Source organism: Thunnus albacares, chromosome 7 (genome assembly GCF_914725855.1).
Source record: "Thunnus albacares chromosome 7, fThuAlb1.1, whole genome shotgun sequence".
Lineage (NCBI taxonomy): Eukaryota > Metazoa > Chordata > Actinopteri > Scombriformes > Scombridae > Thunnus > Thunnus albacares.
In genome coordinates this window covers 19,876,385-19,896,149 of record NC_058112.1, presented here as the reverse complement: position 1 = coordinate 19,896,149, position 19,765 = coordinate 19,876,385, and the positions used below count along the sequence as shown (strand labels likewise).

The window sequence follows — 19,765 nt, the reverse complement described above, 5'->3', positions numbered from 1 at the left end:
AAACTAGTTGCAGCTCTAATTTTTTAAAATCATGTTTTAGACCTTACAACCTTGATTATTGTGTTTTCAATGCTTCTTCTTCATGGCGCTAATCCAAAAGGTGCCTCTTAACCTCCAACATACAACAAGCAGTCCAACACACAAAGATGAAAGTTACACTCACATGAATTTAAATGCAGAGACAAAATCTTTGCTTCTCGCTAAAGGACAAATGAGTGAAATTAAGATCAGCCCCACAGAAGCAACTGTTCTGAGGAAAACAATTAAATGAATGAAAGACTGTTGACCAAGCCTACATTGAGTGCAAGAATCCGCATTTCTTTTAATAAAATGATTTATTCATTAGCGATGAAAACAAATATTACATGAACAAATAGGCTACTCTTAATAGAATATGTGCTATACAAGATCGCGGGTGTACTAATTTAGCCTACTAACTTCTGTGTTTGTTAAATCTTCAAAAAACAAACAGGCATGTGTTTGACTGCTACAAATAATTATATTGTGGGCCTATTTCGATACTTTTTGTGGTTAATTCCATCACTCGTGTAAAGTGCATAATATCCAAAGTTATATAAGCTACTGGCCTGCAAAGAAGAACACAGCAAAAGTAGTAGGCTAATTCACAATACTGAGAGGATAAGGAGCAATGAATTGGCTAGTCAAAGCTGCTATTGACAACAGAAAACCGAAATAACAACCTCTAACTATTACAAGATACATACATTGTCATTGCACTTTGCCACAAATAATAAATATCATCAATGGTATCATTTCAGTAAAACAAACTTCACCGTAATGCAAGATGGTTAAATAAATGCTGACAGTAGAGATACACTTTTTTCTTTCTTTTTTTTTTTTAAATAGGCTATTACAAGTAATTACAAGTGTCTATTTTCAGATGATTCCTCAAAGCGTCCCTGGAGGTTTTAGGGCCATCGGACAGAAGCTGTAGAAGTGTCCTTATGATCCTCAGCCATAGAAATATGAAGCAGTTTGATTCAGGGTGGCAGCAGAGGAGATTTGAAGGAGCAGGAGCCGGTGCAGTGGCGAGGAGTTAACATCTTACACGAAAAATGGTGCAAAGCGTCGTGAGCTTCTATGAAGAAGGAGATAAAACAATCAACAGTGTACGTGCATGTGTAGCGAAAATTATACAAGATTCAAATGTTACATAAAATAGCCTATAAAACAGTATAGGCGATATATTTGCATCAAGCGGTGTAATGAAGATCAATTGAGGTAAGGCCATGATAAAAAAAATGTGAAACAAGTTTGGATCCGCCTTTGGTTGCATAAATATAATCTAAACATCATCAAGGCTGCTGTTGCACTTGATTTTACATCAATTATCTTTTAACTTCTATCACTTTTTTTTTTGATCCAACTCAGAAAAGCAAAGCAAACGGAAACCAATAATTAATTTATATTCGTGGAAATAAATGTAATGTTTCTTTGTCAATTGGTTCAATTTTGCGTATCAAAACAGTAAATGACACCCTCAGACAAACCCACCATTCACCGTATACACACACACACACACACACACACACACCCACAGAGCATTATTTTGAGCAAAGGTTGTCATCAATCAAGTCGACCAATAAGCCGCAGTAAATCTGTAAATCCGCGGCAGAAATTGAAGGCATGTGGCAGCTCCGGCGCGTCCACTCTCTCCTTCTGCTTTATTACTTTATTTTTCTCACCTCTGACGATGTGAAGCTGCTGAACCATCTCCTCCCTGTAGGAAAGTTCCCTTTTCATTTGATCTTGAAAATTGTCTGAGGAACAAATGGCAGATAGAGATTTTAGTGAGCCAGTAACAACAAACAGAAACTCGATTTCATAATCAGAAACACGCTAATTTTGCCAGTTTTGTTTGAGAATAGTCTGTATATTATTATTAGTTATATAGTTTGTTGCTCTGATTTTTGACTTTAATATGAGCCCAATGTCAGCCTAAAAAATAAGGAAAAATATTTAGCATGTATTAAAGGATAAAGTGGGTTTCGATGGAAGAAGTCTTCTCAATGAAGTATTGCTTTTAGGAGTTTGATTACATTCATAACACTTCATTTAATTTAAGTGGTGGGTTCGCAGATCTGTCAGCCTCTAGAGGGCGATGTTTTAAAGATAAAGCGACAAACAAGGTGCAGACAGTCAAAGTGTGCAAATATTTACGTTTATTGTTTATAGTCGAGATTAGAAATTAGCATTTTAAGCATTTTTGAAAATAATTAAATGCAAATTATTTATACTTATTATAAAATTCAATCTCATTGCTGCGTTTCAGAAAATTAGGATTAATTCACTCCCTTTTTCATTTTAATAAAAATACATTTGAAGAAAAGTCTAAATGTGTCGTTTGGTAGAGCTTGTTCAGACATTTTATTAATGTTGTACTTTGAATTGTTTTGGAAGTATTTTAATTATATCTTGAAAACTCCTTCACATTTTGTGTCAAGTGGAATAAAAAAAAGTGGAATCATTAACTGTCTAATGTTAGAAAAAAAACAGTTATGCTGTGTTGTCATTAGATTATGGTTTGTGTTCCTCAAACCAAGAATAGTTTATTCAAACACTATATGCACAATAAAATAATGTCTTTATGAATTGAAGTATTCTGAGTCCACCACAAAGCTTAAAGTTTGACAAAGAGGCTTCACTGGGAACTTATATTTGTTAGAAAGAGATAAATAACTAATGTGATGAGACAAAAGGGCTCCGACATACAACTTAAAAGTGTTGAACCAGTGATTTGCACACTTTACAATGATTTTATAATTCTGGATTAATTTCCACCCTTTAACTGATGTGAGGTTAAAGGTGAGACACAATAAATGTAATTTTAAACATAAAACAACAGGTCATATTAGAGTTGTTTTTTCTAGTAAAATTATCAGTATTGAGACGTGTGTAAAAAGTAGATTTGCAATCAAACCATCATTATTTACCCACAGTACTGTCTGTGAATGATGCTTATTTACACCCCAAACTCCAGACTTGGGTGACATGTGCTGCTCCTCAGTAATGTAACCATTTTCATAAATACTTTTTAATCACATGACAGATACCCTTGTTTTTCCTTTTCTGGAGATCTAAGATTTTTACATTATTACTGTAAATGAAAATGTGCCCATTTAAAATCTCTTGTAAGGTATGCTTTTTTACTTTTTTTCATCTTTATTTTTGTGCCATGTAGCACTGCTCTTATAGTTCAGAGCAGCGCATCCATTCTCCAGTTTATTCTCAAATAGCTTTCCAGCAGAGCAGAGTGTGAGAAGAGTTGAGCGGATGATAAGTTTTTAAGCAACTATATTTTGGAGAGAGAAGATGGAGGCTGTCCAGGAGTTACTGTCAGCTAAAAAATACATGATGCTTCTTCTGGGCATGAATACAGTTTCATAGTCAGAATTATACACGTTAGAGTAGCAATATGGGTTTTTCTGGTGCTAAATGAATACTGTAAATCCACATGCATTAAAAATATATGTATTTTATTGTGTTGCTAAAACAACCTAATTCCAATACTGACTTGTATTGCTCCTCAGCATTTTTTAATTATTCTAATTTGCTTTTTTTTTTCTTTTTTTTTTTTTTAATTCATTTGGCATTATAAAAAAAAACAGTGCCCACATACATTACATTTTTTTGTCTTATTATTTGTACTCAGTGTATCAGTGTTTCTCTAAATTAAATTGAGCTCCAAAACTGGGTGCTATTCAGCTTTCTGTCCTACAGAAAACCATTTTCTGGAAAAGGGTGGATGGATGTTATTGGACAGGAAGGTTAAAATCATAATCCTCTCAAATCAGTAAAAGAGATTTTGAAAACACTTCTTCCCAGGGGAGCGTGTCCCTGAAGCACTTAGCATATTTTTGGAAGAATGGTGCCCTTTAGTAGATCTGTGCTCTGGACCGAGAAGCACATGCGTGCCACTGTTGAGGTGGATTTGGTCATGGCAGGACAAAGGTCATGTTTTGACCTGAATCACAAACATGGCAGAAGAGGAACACTTAACATGCATCAGAAAGACTTTTGAGTCTCTGTCTATAAAATCCCTGCTATGGTGATAAAAACCAAAATATAGTCAATAAGCACTGTGGCAGAGTCTGGCTTACCTTTTAAATGCTGAAATTCACGTTCCAGTTTTTTCCTCAGCTCAACTTGTTCCAACAGTTGCTTCTGTAGTTCGTCTGAAAACAGACAAAAATAGAGAATATTTCAGGTGGAAAAGAACAAGCTGTGTGTACCTTCTAGGACAGTTTCCTGCTTGTAATGACAGTGATGAGGGCATCATCATCATTTACACTCAAAATCCAGAGCAGATTCTCCTGGGCCTGCAAAAAACATGTATCTCTTATCCTTTTTTGGGGGGGATTGGGGGTGGGGATCCCAAAAAATCTGTCTCAAGGCAATAAACATAAATAAAAAAACTGAGGGCATTGTGTAGTTTAGTTTAAATTCAGTAAGAAATGGTTTTAACTTTTGCAAGTGACATGTGATTAAAAATTGCTCAAATTCAGGAATATAGTGAGGTTTGCAGGGTTTTGGCCCCAAGGCCTTAACAAGTCCATGAAGATGAGTGAAGGGAAGTAGCTATCTGGCTAAGCCTGATTAAAAACAATTTGTAAAATAAAAATAGTCAATATGACATCAAGAAACCGACTTGCTTATTATCATTCCTTTTAAAAAATTGAAATAAATTAAATAAAATGGATAAAATGTAAATAAAATGTGAATTCTTATAGTCTAATTGTAGCCTACTGGATAATAATAATAATAATAATAATAATAATGATAATAATAATAATAATAATAATAATAATAATAATAATAATAATAATAATAATAATGTTTTTCAAATATCCCAAACCTCCTTGTTACCTGTCAATCATTTTATCCATCTTACCTTTTGCCAGACTTTGAATGTCTCTTTGTGTTGGCTGAGCTCTGACTGGCGCGTCATCGCCTAAATACACAGAAAATACATTTTTTTTATTTCACTGTCTGCAAAAAAGATAGAGACCCGTATCCCATAAAAAAAAAAGATAATTACAGTCTAATATTAATAAGTCTTGCTCGCTGATCTCGGAGTAACTCACCCTCATCCGGCTCTCGCTGGTTTTCATCGCTGCTTTGTTCATTAAAAGATTTCGTTTCGATCTCCACTGTGGAAGACGGCTCCTCTTTACTCGCACTCTCATCTTAAGAGAAAATACATCGATGTCAATTTCCCCCCTTTTTTCGATTTTGTTTTTACAGCGATTTTTTTTTTTTTTACAAAAGCAACAACAACAACAAAAAATCTCTAACCATGTGCTGTAGTCTGGTAATTCGCAGGTCTGAGCTGATACGGACTGCTCCTTTGTTGCAGCTCACTTCTCTCCGGTGTGTAAACCTAAAGAAGACACAATCACTTCCTTGAGCTGCTTCAAATGATGGAGGTTTGATGAAATAATTATGATGAAGCAAAATTAATATCTAAAATTAAAAATATACTCTAAGTTGAAGTGTGTATATTTTTATTTAATATTTTTTTTTCTAAATGATTTGGACATGCTGGTTGTTAAGTGCTGTTACACTGTTTCAACATATAAGACAAATTTCCCCACAAGGACAAAAAAAAAATGATGTGCATAGAAAATACACACAAGCCAAGAAAAAAACTCTTTTTGTGCAAATATTACAGCTTGTATTATCGCCAGTGTTTCTCAGTTAATGTCACTCACTTCAGTGAAAGACGCAGCTACGTGGGTCTCTGATAATTGCTTGCTCTGCAGTTCTCTTTCAGAGGACTGGGCCACGTGGAGGCTCATTTTCTGGGAGTCAACCAGACTGCTCTCCTGCACGCCCTTGGAGTCTGAATCGTGTGGTGAAACACTGTGAGCCAAACCGGGAGGAGTCCGAGGACACACCGAGGAAAGAGGCCGGGAGTCCTCGTCCTCTGGTGTTTTATTTGACTCCACGTCCACGTCCGGCTCGCCCTCACTGTCCACGCAGGGGGACATGGACCGGTAGCTTGAGCTCTCACTTAAAAAATCGGGCGATAAATAGCCGGTGCGACACCCGTTGTAAGCGCCCCTGTTGCCGTACAGCTTGGCGATACACTCGGCGTCTTTGATAACGGGTCTGAAGGCGGAGACGTAGCTGATTTTCCGGGGCGCAAGGGTCATCCCCTCCAGCGGCCTCGCCTCATCCCCTGACTTATCGTCTTCGTTACGCGTGGACTGGGTGCTGGAGCATCGGTCGTTATCAACCAAGCTGTCTTTTGAGGTGTTGGTGCTCCGGTCGCTGTGCTCAGAAATGTCCATGTCAGTCTGTCTGGGTGGGCACAGCAGCTCTGTTGGGGGTTTGTGCTGAGTCTGGGGGTACGGAGGCATGGGCAGCGCGCCCGCCGCCGGCCAGAACATGGGGAAAGAGTGATAGGCGCTGTCCTTGGTACTAGGCCAGAGGACACCTGGGAGGCCGGCTTTGCTCTGCTCTCCCATCATACTGTCTTCTTTTTTCTGGCACAGGCCGAAAGCTGGGAACCCGTACGGATGAGCGAAGAGCGGCGGTGGGATCTTCTGCAGCATCCCAAAGCCTTTACTGGGCACAGGGATGACTGGGTAGCTGCGCGTGCTCGGCATGCCGCCCCGGTTGTCCTCGCAGCTGAGGATTTTTGGAGGTATCTCAGGTGAGTCTAGCCTTGGTCCATGTGATTTTGACGAAGAGCTGGACTCTGACCCACATCCAGGCAGCGTCCTCTTGCGACTGCCCCCGTTGAACATGGCCTTCACATCTTCCCATGCGTGTAATATGTCTGTCTGCGAGCTTTTATCTGTTAATTTAAGGTGTCGCCTCCAGGAATTAAAATTTGCCGCATCTGGCTGTGTGTACTTCGACTCCGGTGTGCGATGCGAATGAAATATGAATTTATTAGGAGAAAAATACATGTTGCAGTAGGTGCACTTGATGCACTTGGCCCTGGAGCTGTTGTATCTGGCCGGGATGAAGCTGCCTCGACTCCCCCAGGCGCATTCATGGGACACATCAAAGGCAAAATTTTCTGGAAGTTTTGGAGGCGAATGAGCTCCTAGAAACGACTTACAAAGTCTCTCGGCCTCGCGTTTAGTGATCATCCCGCAACGCCTGGAGGAGATCGGCATCGCTCCGGCTCTCCGCAGGATCTCCAGCTGGACAGGGGTGCACTGGACGCAGGTGATCCCAAGCGCCACACGCCTGTTGTGTATCTCGTTATAGCTGTAATTCTTCAACAGGGTGTTAGATATCTGCGCAAGGCAAAGTCTCTCCTGGCCATCTATCACCAAAGACACGATGGGTATTCCGTACAGCACCGTCTCTCCCACCTGGTTGGGTTTCAGGCTGGTGGTGCTCGGGTAGGTAAGTTCTTGTTTGGAGCTTGGCGAGGAGCTGGAGTCTCGCCCCGCAGGTACGGAGTCCATCCTTGGAGGCCTGGAAGCTACGGAGACGACATTTGACATGAAAGATGTGAGTTTTGGTCAAAGCATCAAGTGCAGCTTTGATAATCAGTCTTTAGTAAAGAATATCAGTCCATTAATTCAAAGTAGTTCACTCTGCTAAACATAGAAACAGCAGAAAGGATAATTAGGCTACCGGCCTATATTCTAAATAAAGTTGCCTGAACGTGATTTTTATTTTAGTTTTAATGGCCAAAGAATAAACACTGACCGTCATTAAGCAATATTGCTAGAACATAATTCCGATGGGTAAATGATATATTCCATGCAGAAACCAATGTAAAAATGTTTTATTTAGCGTGCTAATTCAGCCTTTTATACAGTTAACACGATCGTCTACAGGTTTAATTTCGGCTTCTATCTTATTAATTCATCTTTTATTTCAACAGGGTGTAAAAAAAGGTTGTAATAGATAGATTGAAGTCATGATACTTTAAAGCTAAAACGCGGAGTGTATCACAGCTACTGTCGAAGTCACTTTTCAAAACTCACCTCTAATGTTGGCGCAGCTCCCCTTCCGTCGTGAATGAGAAAGCTGTGATCAAGTGAATGACGGCGCGATAAGAAGGGTTTTTGTTGTTGGAGGATGTAAAGATGTTTGCTTTAGGAGTGGGACGCAGTTGTCCGTGCAGCACCGCCTCCCTCCTGCTCGCCGTCCTCCTCTCTCTCTGCTCCTCTGTCGGTGTGTGCGCCTGGTTTGTGTTGCGCCAGCAGCAGCATCAGCAGCAGCATCAGTGTCCACATGGCAGACAGACTGTAGTACAGCCCCCTCTACGACACCGACAGCAATCAAGTGACGGCAAAACTTATGGCAAGGCACTCCCACTCACACAGGCAGCATGCCTTAACTATGGATCCGTGACCAATGAAGATGATGGTTTGGTTTGAGTGTTTGGTCTTCTAGCAGCCTACAGGTATATTAAGCAGGTTCTGGCTACAAAGAGAGGAAGTGAAGCCAACTAAATATTTGGTTTAATGCAGCCTGTATGTTTAAATAAATTCTACATTTAAAAAAGAAAACATCCACATTAATCTTTCATTACTCTGTCCTTTTGTGTCGACCATAATGCATTTAATTAATTCTTTTGCACTCTCCTGTTGGGGAAAAAAATCCCCGCAATGTTATTGACATTATGCATGGAGGAGGCTGCAGTGGGATTTGGCATTCCGCTAACAACAGCAGGGACCCAAGACACATTGTTGTGTGCATGGAGTCAGGGTCCGGCGATGAATACAGCGTGCAGGCCTTCGTCATGTGCTGGGTTCCCACGGATTCACAGTTTACAATCTACTCCTCGCCTACACGCGTTTTGACAATAACCAGCTGCTCTAAAGGCCACTGTCTGTGATTTTTTCCCCTCCAAGCTGAAAGAAAGAAGATCAGACTGAGGAACAATGCGGGCAGCCTTGCGCCATAAGAGACGGGCATTTAACTTTTTAAAGTCAATAAAGCGTTGGGTTAATCATTTCCATTTGGCACGAGCGCGGCGTCAGTCACTGATGTAATATTGATGAAGGTAACAGGACACGTTTCTGTTGGTCCTATTGACTTCAGTGGGACAGAGCTGGACAGCAGTAATAACAATTTGTCCATAATTATCTATTTAATTTGAAGGAGAAAGATGCATTGTTAATTTCAATATAAACGGCGTCCAATAATAATAATAATAATAATAATAATAATAATAATAATAATGTTATTAAAACAATATTTTAATCTTTGAACGGTTACCAAAATACATTAATGAATTTTATTCCATGTTTTATGTTTTTGATCACATGATAGTTAAAAATGGAAATTGAAAAAAACTTATTCAAGGTTGACTTAATGGCTAAAAAATTTTACAGTTTAACCCTGACTGCTTTTCTTTGGAATCAGATACGCAGGTTTTATAACTGAGATCAATATGCAGAATAAATCTATATTAAAATGTGTTTTGTTTGAGAGGAAAAGTCCATACAAGTCAACAGACCAACTTCCTCACGTTAAACGAGACTCGGAATTAAAATCAAGTAGCGAGACAATCTCCTCCATCTGCGCAGCTATTGATCACTGATCGGGTATCGCCTGTTAATCGCAAACCTCTTAATAAAATGTCATCGCTGCCATCAGATAAATTCAAAGTTTTTTGACACTCAACTGAAATGAACTAAAACGCATTTTCAACTGTTCAAAAGACTTCAAGTAAACCTTAAAATTTCTTGACCACATTATTATCATCATCAGTTTATTTAAAACCCATATTTTCAAACTGAATGTAACATCATCAGACACATTCAATACAGGAAGCGGTGTAACACTAGTCCACTGCAACCAAACCTGCTGGCGGGGAAATGAGAAAAGTGCCCAAAAAGTCAGTGAGGTCATTATCTGGCTCGTGCTTATTCTACCTTTCTGTGCAAGAGAGAGCAGCTCATTTAAAAGTGTGTCTGCATTAATCACAGTGCTGCATCAAAGTATGATAATCACCTGAACACTCTATTAAAATAAAAGTGCCAGCCCAGGGGAAATCTTACCTTACTCTTTAATTGTTTTGAGGCTTTGATAGGCTTTTTAATCTAAGATTAATTTATGCATTCTTAAATAACTCTACATATGATTAATAAGCTTGAAAATTAAAAGGAGACTGAAGCAATTATAACAAGTGGTTGGTCATCACCTCATTAGATGGCATTAGAAAGATGCAGTTTGTAAGTGTGTGTGTGTGTGTGTGTGTGTTTGCCTGATTGTGTATCACAAAAATCAACAGTGGAGGGGTGAGAGCGAGTGTGAAATGGGGGTAGACTGTTTGATGAAAATCACTGGAAAAAGTGCTGCTGGCTGCTGGCTAATAATTCTGGATCTTTCTTGCATGCTCTCCACGAGCGAGTGAGTCTGAGTCATTTATTAAAAACTTGATACATGACTTTTTTTTTTTTTTTTGTAGGCGCACAGGTCCTAATCCAGATCAAGAAGTTAGACAGCTCAGATCACTCACTGTTGACCACAGTGTAGATCTCAAATAGACTCTGAGCTGGAAGGACAACAAAAGAGGAGGATGTTTCAGGGGCCACCTGAGAGACGCAGTGAAAACAGTGAGACTTGCTAAATGGTTGCTAATGTGTAAACAAGACATCACTCCTCTCCTGCTCTGATGTTTATTTGTCTCCTAAAAGCCCACCCCTGGGTCCTGACCCCCACATCCTCCACCGCTAAACGGAACATTTCTTCTCACAGGAGGTGGTGTGCAACGCTTGTGTGTGTGTGTGTGTGTGAAAGAGAGAGGGGGGGGTGGTGGGGTTTGTGATGGTGGTGGGGGGGAGTTCATCACTGCATCAAATGAGGCTGAGCGCAGGGACCCTTTTGTCACAGACAGGGACTCATCTGCCAATGGTGAGCTGTGAGGTCCTAGGGGAAGAGAGGAACAAAGGTGCTAAAAGGCTGTGTGACAATGAGGGTGCTCCGAGGAGAGCCTTCAAGTGTGGGACACAGGCTGCATGGGACAAGCTGTGCCAATCACGCCGCAATTACTTTTTTGTGCAATCCAGAGGCCTTGTGTGGGCATTCATGGAGGAGTGCAAGGACACGAGCAGCCACGGCAAGGTCCGTGTCTCTCTGTGCCTCGCCTGCTATGTAGAACTGACCTGAACCTCATCATGGCACCAATGTATCGTGAATCACCTGCTCTGCTGTGGAAAACCTGATATGAAAACCACTGGAAAATTCAGCCTGTGACTGTGGATCCTAAACCATCGGAGAAGATGATGAAATTTTACATCAGAAGGACAGATTCAAAGGTTTATTAAAGTTTTGTAGTGTGAAACGCAATGAAAAAAGAAATGTAAAGGATAGAAATTCAAGGTTGAAAAAATATATATGTAAAAAAGTGAAAAGATAAATTTGACACAAGTGCAAATATGTACTGAGCAATGCAGTGCAAAGGATCTGCTAAACATAATGTGCTAGACAAGGACATACAGACGACCAGAGTTCACCATCCTGAAGAGAGAGGCTTTTTGAAATTTTTGTGTTGGACAAAAAATGCACAACGTTGTCATAAAAGTATCAAACTTTAATTTGATATCTGGTATATCAAGTCATATCTATAACTAGATCTGGGCAATGTGGCTGAAATCATTATAACAATATTAATATGAATATTTTTCTGGTGCTGATATTTAAAAAGATATGGCAAACATATGCAAAATTACATATAAAAAAACAGATGTTCAATGGAATAAACTTTCACACCGTTATGCATTACATCAGTAATAATTATTCATACATGTAAAATTAAAACCACAGTAACTCATTTTGTTGAGATTAAAAGCTCATTCTTGACCTTGGAAACAGCAGTTGACAAAAACATCTAACAGCAAGGCCAAATGTCAGTTTATTCATTCAGTTAGTTATTAATTAGGTCAACAGAGTTTTGTAAAATTAACAAGATCTGATCACATTGTCATGATGCAATGACACTGGAAGTCAATATACAATAATATTGATTTATTATTCAGCCCAATCTACAACCAAGCCCAATTAAGCACAAATACTACAGAACTTCTCTGCTGTTCTGCTAATTCATAATGACAACTCTTACACTTAATTGTCATTATATCAACTGCTTCACTATGCTCACAGTCTATTTCAGGGAGTTTAAGTTTTGTATATCGACACTATGCTACAGTGTAATAAAGAAAGATGCAGGAATTTGTCTATATCCAACCCTGAGCAGTTTCAATGGTGTAATGAGGAGTCAAGTGAGAATGGGAATTATCGTAATGATAACAAAGGTCTATGCGCCATAGCTTGGGGCTGTATTGTAGGGCATTACCATAAAGATGTGATGTGCTTGTATTGCAGGGTTTTTGTGAGGGAGCAGGCCAAAGAGATAATAACTATTAGTAGATGACAGTGCTTTGTGGGATTCCAGCTGTGGAGCCCAAATTTCCATACAGATAGAATGGCTCTGGGTGGATGATATGCGTGTGTGGGGGGAAGGGCTGGGTGACTCCGTGGACTCATCTGCACACACACACACACACACACACACAAACACACACAATCATGGTTTGCAAGTGGCAAATCTCAGTGTCGGACTCCATCTTGCTGTCCCCAGTCAGACTTTGGGGTGAGGTGAGAGCCTCCGGTTTGAACACTCTGCAGGTCTCTGTGGAGGAACTGTCCAGAGTACTGAAACAGACCGCTGTTGCTCTGCTGACAACTTTCAAAGTCAGGAAGTGCAAATAGCTATGGCTCTGTGTCCGTGTGTGTGTGTGTGTGTGTGTGTGTGTGTGTGTGTGTGTGTGTGTGTGTGTGTGTGAACAGAGGACCAGAGATTTCCATCTAGATCACAGGCAGGTGAGGGGGTCTGCAACATCCTTGTCAGCACCAGGGATCGGGGGAAACCTTACCTAACAAACGAATAAAATCCCCCCTCCAAAAAAACCTTTCAAGGTTACAAACTCACTTTATCTTAGAAACCCAGGATGTGTCTAACATGTAGAAGGGTAAAGATGTACTGTTTAAAGGAAAGGAAAGAAAATAGTCTTATTTACTTTCTTGCCAAGAGTCAGATAAAAAGATTAGCTTAGCATATACATACACAGGACACAGTGGGAAGCAGCTAGACTGTCTCTGTCCAAAGGTAACAAAATCAGTCTACTAGGACCTATAAAGCTCATTACTTAACACGTTATATCTGTTTGTTTAATATGTACAAAAAACAGTCTTGTGGTGTTTTTACTGGACTAGTTCACTGCATCTGCCCAAGAAACATTCCAGCACATAATCCAAACCATGAATGCTGGACGGCGTATTTGACATTTTGGTATTTCCCAAAGTATTCCTTTAAAGGATATAGCTGATGATTTTCTGGATTTGTACTAGATTATACATTGTAAATTTCTCAAAGAACTTTAGTACAAAGTCAAGAGGTTGTGATGTGAAGCACAACAAGCTAGCAAAGCACTGTAAACGGAACCACGTATCTGCACATGCTCAGTGGAATCAGCCTTACAAGGAACTACTCTCTGGAGACTGAAAATGTGGTCGCTGTTATTAGTCTTTTGATTTGTTTCTAAACAAACTAACATGCCCAATCTTTGTGGTGAAGGAACATGTCACCCAGTGCAACGGTGAGGCTCACTTAAGTGTTTTTAATAGTTTTTGGACAACAATGGAGGTCTATGGCACAGAGGATTAAGATATATCAGGTTTTGGATACACAGACAATACTTGTAAGTAGATCAATTTACTGTTGGTTTGGCTCTGCACATGAAATTTGTTGACAACAAGAAAAACATTGAAAATCGGCAGCCTTATCCTTTAAGGGTCAAAAATGGAGCCAGTTTTACATAATAATTAATTTAACTGGTGTTCCCTCTGTGTGAACTTGAATAGCAGCTTGTGAGAGTGTGTCATTATGACCCAGAAAGGAAATGTAGATGTGAGATTCAGGGCTGACAGAGACAGAAAAAGTATGCAAAAGGAAGGTAACTGTGATGAATTATCTATGGGGAGAAGGTTAGGTTAATAATAGCAATAGACGTACTGGTGGAGAATTAAAGTCTGCCATTTCCTGCAGTCAATCCACTGGTGTAAATAAGTCCACAAACATCTGTAAAGAATGGTGCACATGTTTTCTATCAAGCAAACACAAACGGGGCCCCGGAGATCAAACAGGTAAGAGGGCCCGGGTCCCGGGACTGAGCAGCTTTTTGGTCGACTTCCAGTGGCAGACATGCTGTGTGCGTTTATGTAAGGGCAAGGCTAACAGAGAGGAGACAAAGATAGTGAGAGCAGAGAGCGTGAGGACACCAATCACCCTGTAATTATCCCCCCGGTGTGTGAACTGCCCAACTCTCCGTCCTTGATAGATTCACCTGACCCAATAACACAACACACGGCCACAATGGACTGGAGGCAGGATAAAGACAACACCATAGATCAGCCAGGGATCAGCAATGAGACGAAGACCTAACATCTGGGAGCCGCGGTGAAATTAAAGAACTGAAAGACTGAACCAATCCTGTTACAGCTTTCCATTAATAGCCTGGGAGCTGCTTGAGAAACGGCACAAGTGAGGTAACGCAGGATTCAATTTCATTTGATATTAAAGAAACACCCCTTGGCATCTCTCTCCCTCTCTCTCATACTCTTTTTTTTCTCTCTGCTGCTCACATCACTCTGTTACCTTAGAGTGATGTATTAAGCCATTTAAATTAACAATGGAATGACTTATTCTAATATGCTCGTCCCGAGGAGAGCCTCGGATGCTTGCTGGAGTGGGACATCAACATCGCACACCACCTCTAAACCTCAGGCTGGGTGGTGATGCATGACGCTCCTTCCAGATAGCCCAAACAATCTGGCCAGCACTCAATCCAAAAGCAGACATTCATATGGTCATTATGATGTGCAGAGAGTGAATAACACCACTGAGCCTGTCATTACCCAACACGAAAAACGACATCTCCCCAAGAGGAGTAAATACATGTCATTTCCACAGTGGAACTGGGAGAAAGAGAATCAGTAACTACACCAGAGTCTAATAAAGAAGATGACTTTGTTTGGAGTTAAAGGCAGGGAGGCATGTGTTGTAGTCTTAATGAACTTCAGCAGTAGCTTGTAAATCTCATATTACTGCCTCTCATCCAGTCTGATACAGAGCTCTGAATCATTCATACTAAGGCCTTGGTCAGCTGAATACAAATGAGGATACAGTGGGTGCTCCGTCTGTCCCTGAGGGGGTGTACAGGAATAGATCTGAGAAAAGCACAGTTTGATTGATGCTGCTACACTCTGAATAATGATTGGTTCAGAGGTCAAACTACTTCAGTGGCATGCATTATATCATTAATTACAGACATCAATAAACAATAGGACACTGTCCATATGTTTTAAGTGTGCTTATGCCACCACTTTCCCCTGCTGGATCATTTCACAATTAGTAACCGTTACATGGTGACCTTAAAAGTACAGAAAAGAAAAAAAGACAATCTGCACTCATCAGCTATTGATCGCAACCTCACACACAGCACACTAAAAAAATGTGGCATAGTAATTACACGTGATGATAGAAGCACATTTCGATCTCACAGTTACATATGCAATTAAAATATTATTCATTACCTCTTAAATAAAAGCCTGGTTCTGAAATCCCATTAAATTTGGGATAATTGTGTGTGTTTAATTATAAGCTGTGGCAGGGAGGAAGGAGGGAAGGAAGGAAAGAAGTTTCGGAGAAAGTGCAGCACAATGCGCTGTGACCTAGATAGCGGAGGAGACATTTTGTTTTAAAAGTGACCTTGCTGTGAAACCTCAGCTCAGAATAGCTCAGATAGTTTTGCACGGACTCTTGGTGCACAGATCACTTCAGGTTCTGGTTAAACAGAGCCTTGAGCAGTGAACACGGCCTCCAATCCTCACAATTTTCGCTGATTAAAAGCTTAACATTTTGGTCAGAATATGGCACTTTAATTAGACTGGTTACAGCTACAGTGCCAGTTATTTAAAGTTTGATGTGCTGCAAAAACAAATGCTGCTGGATGGTTTATACTTGCAGAACAAAAACTGCTTTTTAGTGGTGGAAAATATTTAAGTGCATTAACTCATGTACTGTACTTTTGTACAATTTAAAGATAATTCTACTTTAATTCCAGTACTTCTATTTTATACTACTTGTATACCTTTTACTCCATTATGTTTATTTGACTGTTATAGCTACTAACTTTGCAGATGAAAGGAATAGTTCAACATTTTGTGGAATACACTTATTCGCTTTCTTGCTGAGAGTTTCATGGTAAGATTGATACTACTCCCATATCTGTCCGTTAAATATGAAGCTATCTTAGCTTAGCATACAGACTGATAAAAAGAAACAAATAGTCCCATGCATAACTCCCTGTGAATCCACAACTTGGTATTTTTACACTTCAATTCTTTTTAAGCTGTAAACAATTAAGACACAATGTGTTAATTAGTGAACTTTAGAGGTGTTAGTAGGTGGATTTTGTATCCTGTGGACAAAGACAGGCTAGCTGTTTCCCCATGCTTCCAGTCTTTATGCTATTATGCTAAGCTAACCGACTTATATTGAGCCTCATATTTAACAGATAGCTTAATGTTATGTACATGGTATCAATCTTTTGGTCAGAATATGGCACTTAAATGCTGTGATATAGTCAGACTGGTTACAGCTTCAGTGCCAACTTTTTAGTTTGATGTCCTGTGAAAAATACTGCTGGCTTGTTTATACTGGCAGAACAAAAACTGCAGATGTTGCTAAGCTAATCAACTGCTGGCAGTATATACAGACAAAAAGTGAATAAGTGTATTTTCCAAAATGTCAAATGATTCCTTTAAAATTTAATATACAAAATGATGATGAGTTTATAATATGTGATGCATTGTTACAGATTAAACTACTCAAAGAATATAATGTAGTTAAAATTAGCTCAAACATTAAAATATATCATTTACAACAGCCATTCAGCTGCATAATGGCTACACTTTTGATACATGCAGTACATTTTCTGATAATACTTTTGTACTGTTACTGAAATAAAATTTTGAACGCTGAACCTTTACTTGTAGCCTAATGGAGTATTTTAAAATGATTGTATTGCTACTTTTAGTTAGTAACAGATCTGAATCCTTCTTCCACCACTGCCATTTTTCAGATTTTTGTCTACAGTTTTTCTGTGTATAAGCTGTCTGCTGCCCCGGCCCAACATCCCCTGCTGGCTCCCTCAGAGCAGCTCGGCTCGGGCCGGTGGCTTCAACCTGCAGGCAGCCACAGGACAGCCCAAGCGGAGCTGTCTGCCACTCCTGTGCTTCATTAGGAAACAAAATATAAGGTTTCCACTCCATTAGGAATGACTTTAGGAGTGAAAGCACATAAGACGCCGACTCACCTCATCAACAATGCTTTGCAATAACGGCTGAGGATGAATGAGAGTGAGCAGAGAGGGGAGAGAGAAAACAGCATTAGCCTGTATACAATGTCTTTACAGCAGAGTGGAAAGGAAAAAAAAATCATTAATGCAATAAAATGTGGTCAGATTAATCAAACGCCTCAAACTCTTATGAAAATATTACAGGGGGAGAATTTTCTATTACATCTAATGGTATCTAATCTAATACTGGCAGTTAAAGGCTTGGGCATCTATTTATTGTGAAACACAATTTAGGAAGTTTAAAGGGAGGCACTGAAGCATGGGTGCCACATAGCCGTCAGTAACATAGGCAGAGATCTTTTCATGCTATTTTCTTTCCTCCAACTCATAAAAGCTTACCATTAAGACTGCAGGTCGCTCTGTGTTTGGGGGAGAAGAATACAAAGAGAAAAGGCAATATGTAATTAGCGTGTCATAATCAAAATGACCCACTCGGACACTTTATGATCAGCAAGACAAAATTACTGCACCACTGGTGGCAATCTGTGGGCATGTGTTAACACCATTAACATAATGAAAATACACAAATGTTAATAGTCCGCCTCTACAGAAGAGGAGATGAAGCACAATGTTAATTTCACAGTGCATTTTCACTAACCTCCAAGTTGTGGGGGAAATGCCAGGCTGAGAAAACATACAATCTTTTTGTAAATGGCTTGGAGAGAGAAAAAAGTCTCCTTGTCTCTTAAAACAATCTATGAAAAGTATCATTCCCCTGCCACACATCTCCAGCGAGAGACTCTATGGAAGATCTCATTTTCAATTAAAATCTCATTTGCTTGGAAGTTGAAATGAAATCATGTTGTGAATTAGCACATGAATTTACATACTGGGATGCCTGCCAGAGTGCACGGAGACTAATTTACCTTAAAGATTGATTTTTTTCAAAAGGATCTCAATGATGGCGTGAGAGCAATGATGCGTAAGTGAGATCTGAGGAAACATTTACCAACATCCAGCAGCAATGAAAAAAACTGGATTGTAAGATGTAACTAGTGAGGAAAAACAAATTTTGCTTCTACTCATGCACAGCAGAAGAGCTTTTCTTAAGAGAGGAAAAGAGTTTCTGCAAAGTTACAAATATAACAAGAAAAAAAAAATACTTTAAAAACTTTTGAAACCTTCACAAACACACACACTGGAAGATTGTTGGTTAATAGCTGCATCAAAATGAAAAGGACATGTTTAAACTACTAATTCTTAATTATGGATTTAAAAACATTTATGCACCTCAAGATACGACAAGTAACAAAGAAGTGCAGACTGTTTTTGTCATCACCCAGCAAGGAGACAGTATTGACATATTATTTCCGTCACTCTTCAGCACTAAAGCTAACCATCCAATGGAAGTGCTTGTCCTTGTAATGTGTTCAGTTTTTTAAGATACTCACCTTAATATAGCGATACTTGATGTTCAGCCAGAATACACTGCTTCAATCAACTATCCACTGGGCCTCGGATTGTCCACAGTAAATTACTTGCTCATTTGGCAAGGCCTTCTGACAACGCTCTACAGCTGTTATTGATTCAATCTTTCAATTAAATAAAGCTTTGCTCTCTCCACTCCTTGTAAATACCTAGAGACCCCCTATCCAACACAATATCCATTCTTCTTCCACTGGTAACATTATCAGTCTGCACGCAAAATTAATTCCCCCACTATTGCTGAAATAACTATAATTGCAAACTACACAGAGAGAGAAATTGGAAAGGGGTTTTAATATACATTTCCAGGTGTATTCTCCATTTGTTCAAGTCAATAACATTTTTCATTAACATTTGTAATAAAGAAGAAAAAAAAAAAAGCAAGTTCTGTCCCCTGCTCATTTCCTTTTTAATTCAGGGACGAATTCACGGCACACTTTCCAAACTGCTATGTGCTACACTTTCTCATTTAATTTGGTTTAAGACATCCAAATGAGATTAATGTTGGCTATCAACTATAAAACATTTTAATTTACATATTTATCAGTTGAATGAGCCATGACTCACAATAGGTAAGATGTATTAACATGATTGTATGTTGATGCAACACTTTAATATAATAGAAAATCAATACCTGGATGAAAATGGATAGCAGCTTTAAGATTGCAATTCCTGTCATTTTAGATATTTATGGAGTTATCTCTTTTATAGACGTAGAAGTGTTTGTAGGGCTGCCTTGAAAATTCAATCTCCTACTTCAAAAGCAGCACACACTGTTATGTGAATAGTCATAGTCCTTTGAGCATGAGTGAAGTAAAAGCTGAGAAACGGTCAGTGTGCAAGGACACTCAGGTGTCTCCACAGACAGGCCAAGAAGAAAGAGAGACACCCGTCGCTAACCTCTACTTCATTGTTAT

General features: G+C 39.4%; 1 protein-coding gene across 2 annotated transcripts; it reads right to left on the bottom strand.

Annotated features, from left to right (window-relative positions):
- Window positions 1–322: 322 nt before the first annotated feature.
- skor1b (SKI family transcriptional corepressor 1b) lies at window positions 323–8,951 on the bottom strand. Of its 2 annotated transcripts, none has more exons than XM_044356233.1 (8): window positions 7,977–8,951; window positions 5,733–7,465; window positions 5,317–5,401; window positions 5,106–5,207; window positions 4,913–4,972; window positions 4,122–4,196; window positions 1,707–1,781; window positions 323–1,099 (listed from the first exon to the last, which is right to left on the bottom strand). In XM_044356233.1, exons 2-8 carry the CDS (start codon window positions 7,446–7,448, stop codon window positions 1,002–1,004), a joined length of 2,211 nt encoding a protein of 736 aa, XP_044212168.1. In that variant the 5' UTR covers window positions 7,449–7,465; window positions 7,977–8,951; the 3' UTR covers window positions 323–1,001. The 2 variants fall into 2 exon arrangements, with proteins under 2 accessions (XP_044212168.1, XP_044212169.1); XM_044356234.1 differs by having other exon boundaries at window positions 323–1,096.
- Between the last annotated feature and the right edge of the window lie 10,814 nt (window positions 8,952–19,765).

Coding starts and splice junctions, on each gene's coding strand:
- skor1b (XM_044356233.1), bottom strand. CDS start 7,448: ATGGACTCCGTACCTGCGGGGCGAGACTCCAGCTCCTCGCCAAGCTCC. Junction 4,197..4,912: donor CATTCAAAGTCTGGCAAAAG/GTAAGATGGATA, acceptor GTCTGTTTTCAG/ACGAACTACAGAAGCAACTG. Junction 1,782..4,121: donor TGAATTTCAGCATTTAAAAG/GTAAGCCAGACT, acceptor TTTGTTCCTCAG/ACAATTTTCAAGATCAAATG.